Source organism: Aulonocara sp. 'chitande type north' Nkhata Bay, linkage group LG7, assembly GCF_057382095.1.
Source record: "Aulonocara sp. 'chitande type north' Nkhata Bay isolate Kocher_YH1m ecotype deep benthic linkage group LG7, A_spYH_male_GT1.1, whole genome shotgun sequence".
NCBI lineage: Eukaryota > Metazoa > Chordata > Actinopteri > Cichliformes > Cichlidae > Aulonocara > Aulonocara sp. 'chitande type north' Nkhata Bay.
The window spans coordinates 13449663-13455153 of NC_141350.1; the positions used below are offsets into that span (position 1 = coordinate 13449663).

The 5491-nt window shown below is 40.8% G+C and overlaps 1 protein-coding gene across 1 annotated transcript; it reads right to left on the minus strand.

The window, feature by feature from the left end:
* Window positions 1–483: 483 nt before the first annotated feature.
* Window positions 484–4016, minus strand: LOC147324714 (uncharacterized). The gene is made up of 8 exons (XM_086302371.1): window positions 3842–4016; window positions 3597–3739; window positions 3015–3181; window positions 2382–2471; window positions 1895–2060; window positions 1655–1810; window positions 856–1545; window positions 484–764 (listed from the first exon to the last, which is right to left on the minus strand). The coding sequence occupies exons 1-8, from the start codon at window positions 3894–3896 to the stop codon at window positions 717–719; spliced, it is 1515 nt and encodes a 504-aa protein (XP_086158497.1). The 5' UTR covers window positions 3897–4016; the 3' UTR covers window positions 484–716.
* Between the last annotated feature and the right edge of the window lie 1475 nt (window positions 4017–5491).

Sequence of the window (5491 nt, forward strand, 5' to 3'; positions counted from 1 at the left end):
AGTGATAATAGTTGTACGTTGTTGTATCCTGATTTATTTTTATTTATTATTTGCATCTCGAGCTCCACACGTGGAAATGCTGTCATCGCTCCACAGCAGCTCTAAACCGCACATCCCCATTTCTTCACAGTTATCCTCTTCTCCGTTACCTACAGCCCGTAGACATATCTGCATACATATATGCATCTACAGGATACATGTTGACAGGAAAGTGTAGCATATACGCCCAGGTTTGTGTGCACTGATGAGAAGTAGATGAAAACAGTTCTCCTCAACATAAGCTGCAGTTCAAGGTGAATCACATGCTGTGGACTGAACAGCAGGTTTTTCCCCCTTTACAGTCATACTTTCATTGGGGCCCCTGAAACCTGCGTAGGGCACTGCTGTACATTTTCCCCACCCCGAAAGTAATTATTTAGTAATATTCTAATAACAGTAATGGCATAATAATGATCTTAGAGCCTCTTATACAGTAGATTGCTTTTAATATGACATACACGTAACACAGTTTTTACCACATGTAAAAACCTGTTCGTGGAAAGGAAACTACACACGTATCGTTATATTTTTAAATAAATACGTTAAAAAAACCATACATAAGTTCTCATTAAATCGTTAATACATAACAGTGGTTTTCCAGAGTGTATTATGTAGTAGTAGTGTGAAATCATCAAAACAAGTAAACGTTTTCCTCAGTACGCTGTAAAGTAGCCTCTTTACCATTTCTTCTTGTTCTCAGGGAAGAGCCACTTCCATTTGTCGTTCTGTAAGAGGTAAATAAATTCATTATAATACAAGTATGACACACAAAAGAATTATTTCTTTTAATTAAAGTGCTTTGAAAACATTACAAACCTTAAATCCCCAGGACGAGTTGGTCTGTTTGCGTCTCATGTCCTCCAGAGGCTCGTAAGTGTTGCTGCTGGCTTTAGGGTTGATTGGTTCCTTGTGGCCGCGAATCGGCTCATATGTGAAGTCAGCGGGGGCTTCGCCGGGGACCTCGGCATACACAGAATCTGTGCGCTCCTCTGGTATTGACAATCTAGTGTCAAAGGACGTAGTGTGTGGGCTCCCGGGCCTGCCAGCCAGGTGATAAACTGCATTATCACTCAAGTAGTCCAGGCTGTGGCTGCTGCTTGGTCTGCTGCCCAAATCTGTCCTCTCTGACTGGGAGCTGCTGCCGTTACCTTGTCTGACTGGCCTGGGGGAAAGTCTCGGAGGGGTGTCGGGAGGTGCGTTCAGTCTGTAAGACTGCTCCCCGTCAGAACTGCTGTCCAGGAGTGGCAGAGACCTGCTTTTGCTGTCTAGGATGCTGAGCTCCGAGTAAACGGATTCTGGATGTGACGGAGGACTACATCTGCCATTGATTTGATCCTTGGAAGTCGAACTCGAATTAGGTCTGGGTAAACTGTCCTGATGCATGTGTTGGTCTCTGGGGGTAACCCTTGGCGACTGCTTCCTGAGTTGGGCGTACAAAACCCCCTCATGCTCGTTGATGGTGGCACTATCGAGGTGCCTGCTCCTTCGGGGCAACGGCGGACCTTCCTGTTTTACAAAACAAGTTTCTAAAAGTCAGTGAGGTGAAATAAACAATGGAACTATTTTCAGCACATTAGTTTGGACAGCAGCTCTATAATTTATTGACTGTATTCACCTCGTGCGCCCTGTTGCCCTTTGGTGGCCGTTTAGGCTGCTCATCTAAACTCGAGTTTATCTGTTTTCGTTGCCTGTTCTTCACAGCGCTGACAGCGGCAACAGGTTTTTCTTTGGGGCTAATCTGGATAACATCATATAGGTCTTCATCCAGGGCCTGAAAGAACAAAACATCACTTGGACCTCTATCTTTCACCTTTGGCATTTAAAAAAAGAACTCAAAAGAAGAGTTTTGTCTCACCTCAAAACACGAATTTGTCAGGTACTCTCCATATGGTTCAATGGGGCTTGTTTTGTAGTAATCTACCAGACTGGGCACTGTGTCGTGTACCTCGGTGTCTCCATAGACTACAAACTGCCCCATTTCATTCTGGTTTATCACAAAGTGTCGACAACGATCCCTGCCTCTGCAACAACAACAACAACAACAAAAAGTTTGTTAAGCATTGACACATTTTATAGTTGGAGCAAACTAAAATAACATATATTCACACGACTTTCTGACTTTTGAAACATGAATATCCTCCAATAAAATAAGCCACCAAACAAAAGCTTAGAAGTGGGGTTAGAAAATAGATAGATTTGATCGATTTGACACACATTATCTTTAAGACACTTTATATATACATAAGTCATAATTTCTGTAAAACAAAGCAGTTTACCTTCAGCAGCACAACAACACTACACAACTCCTACTTTAGTGTTCTTTAGACTAAACCACCACTCACCTATAGGACAGGATGTACCCGATGGCCTTTTCACTAAGACGGATCAGGAAACAGCCGAGCTCCCTTTCTTTAAGAATTTCTTCAGCATCCCTGTAGACAGACCAACAACAGTGTTAAATTCTCCAACTCCTAACTTTAAAAAGTGTTTCAAAGACATTTGGAGAACATTTACAGCAACAGCCTGGTAGATTATGGGCATAGCGAGGTGGATTGTGTGCTGCACCGTGGAAATTCTATTTCGTTACAGTCCCTTTCCATAAACTTGCCACTGCCAATCACGTAAGTGTGCACTGAATGTGGGTGTGTGCTGGAGGAAAGGCCAGTAGGTGCCAGTGGGTGTATTACAAAGTGGACACTTTCCATCAGAGGAAAGGTTTATTTTTATTTTTATTTTTTTGGATACATTTTCACAATATGACCAAAAATAAAAATAAATACATGAACAAAAAGCCTCGTGTCTTTTTACATTACTATATTATATGTTTTAAATTATATGTAAAGAATTTTTTTTTTTAAATGTGGCTTTAGTAGCTTAGAGGATATGATTTGGTTTTAGAAAAAAAAAAACTGGGTGTAAAAAATGATTATTTCTCAGTTTGCTATTTCCATTTTTTTCCTTTTATGAATCCTTACCGTCTTGTGATGAAGCCCAGGAACCAAGCTGGAAGGAGTCCGTTGCTGACCATGAGTGGCACCTGAGTCTCTATGAACCACTTTGATGTCAGCTCCCTGAGTCTGGCTTCAGTCCCGTCTGCGTTAGGATCCCCTGTTGTGTCCCTTTGCTCCATCCTCGTCCGATCCTGATTAAAAACACACCGTCATCCGCTGAAGACAACCAGCATTTATTCCCCAATGTTTGCTGTGTGGCAGCATTTTAACAGTCTAATTTGCTTATTTTCCAGGAGGCGTCAACCACAGCCTGAAAGCAGCTCAATGTTCTCATAGCTTTAAATGAAAGTCATTGGCTGCTGGAAAAGTCCGGTTACACCTGTCTGTGTAAAGCGAGCTTCTAGTTTAGTACACAGCATTTATTTGCTGTTACATGATATCTGATGTTTTAGAGAAAAAATATTCAAAATCCACAATGTTCTCATTTTACTCAAATAATACTTTGAGGTTTTATAATCTATCTCTAAGTCAAACATCACATAAAAGCAAGTTAGTCACTAAAAGAGTCAGCGACTAGTTCGAAAAAGACTTGTAAGCAGTTCTTACCTTGAAGCAAAATTTTAAATAGGTCCTGATGCAGGGAGATTTTGTCTGTTTTTGATCCTTTGGTCTCGACTGTGAAACGCGGCACACCTTTTCAATTCTGGGATACTGTTGTCTGTAAAGTAAACAGCAATTCCTTTCAATCCCTGGAAAGAAAAGATCAGAAAATTAATTTAATTATGAATAATTTAATTATAAAGTTCATACAATATTCCTATAAAGTATTTAACAATGGCGAGAGTACATACCTTTCCTTGAGATTGTCACTGTGTGGTTTGAACCCGGTGTCATTTCAGCAAACATTAAAATACTTCTCTTAACTTCTGAACCGTCTCTAATCTCCAACTGAAAGTGTCTTGAGGGAGTATGACACTACATGGGAGATATAGACAGATGACATTTACAATTACACATATTTTTCCACTGGTCTGGAAAGTAGAGGTACATGGCAACGGGCAAGGCGCAGTTCAAACAGTTCATTTGCATCAAAAAGACAGCTGAAGGCTGCTGAACAATGTGAGAGCTTCCTGAAGAGAAACGGAAAGTAAGCTTTACAGAAACTGTGGTTTGTGTGCACACGAGTGCATTGGTTTGCAAGAGGAGATGTTTAACCCACGGAGTGTCTGATTACCAGAGTAATGGGAGATAAGTTGCGTCAGCAGTTGATCTTTTGTGTTTTCTGATCTGGGTTTGAAGTAAGTTCAGATCATTGTTGCTAAAGCTGGACCAAAAATGTGTAGGAATGGAAATGTTTGGAAAGACTGTGTATGTTTGAACAGATTTGGAGGGTAGAGGGCGGGGCAATAAACAAAGCCCCAGTAAGATGAGGTATTTCCAAGCTTGTTTTTCAGGTTCACATACAGTAAATACCTGCTAACTCATTCCCCCCATTGGTTGGGGACAGGCGTCATGAATCACCTCCAGCAGTTTTTGCTCTGTGGGGAACAGTAGGAACTCCCACAGGGGGAGATGCAGTAACGAGAAAGAGTCTGTGTCATAGCGAGCAGGATGAGATGGGATTTCACAACTGGATTTTAACATCACTTACAATTTGGAAACATGTTTCCTGTTTATACACAACTGATCAAACACTTGGGTATTGTGTACAGCAATGTCATTTAGTGTAATTTAATTTAATTTAGATGAATGAACGCAGAGCCAATAACTGAACTGTTATGTTCCACAAATGAGTAAGAGCTGCTGTACAGTACCATGGCCTAGAATTTCAACACTCTCTTAAGGCGGCTCTTGTTGTTCTTTGTGAGTCATTATGTGCTCCTCTGTGGGAGTAGTAAGGTTTGGGGTTAAATGTTATCACCGGTCCGTGTTTGTAAAGAATCCAATGAACATTACATTCGACCGATCGCGCTGTGTGCTGTACGTAAAAGGATCGGCAGAAATTTATTTGATCTACAGCACATATAAAAAAAGGTGCCAGACAGGAGGATGTCTAGGCTGATAATTTTTTTTAGCCTAACACACCTATGAGGGGGATGTGGATCTTATAAAAGGTCACAAGTCAGTTTAACAAATGCAAAATGTCATTGCAACGGAAGCACATCACCTTTGTTTACAGTGTCCTTTGAAACCTCAGAGCAAAACAAGGATCCTAACCTCACAAATACTTCTAATTGTAAGAAAACTAGCAGGTTACTGTTATTACAGTATTACAGTATTGCATTTTGTTTTTTTAAGCTGCTGTTTTATCTTTGACATCTCAAGTGGGGAAACATCAGGTGTATTTCCCAGCATAAGACAAATCATCCACTGTTTACCCACAGCACTGGGGCAAAACTAAATCATATTCACATCTGCAACCATTAGTCACCAAAACATCCTGAACATGTGAAACTTCTGCCAGCTCTGAATCCAGGAGACAAATTTCCTGTAATCACTTC

Excerpts from the sequence above, each read along its gene's own strand:
- LOC147324714 (XM_086302371.1), bottom strand. The coding sequence starts at position 3,896 with ATGTTTGCTGAAATGACACCGGGTTCAAACCACACAGTGACAATCTCA. Across the intron at positions 2,472-3,014 it reads CTGGGCTTCATCACAAGACG|GGATGCTGAAGAAATTCTTA; the intron begins GTAAGGATTCAT and ends GTCTGTCTACAG. Across the intron at positions 1,546-1,654 it reads AGGGCAACAGGGCGCACGAG|GAAGGTCCGCCGTTGCCCCG; the intron begins GTGAATACAGTC and ends TTTGTAAAACAG.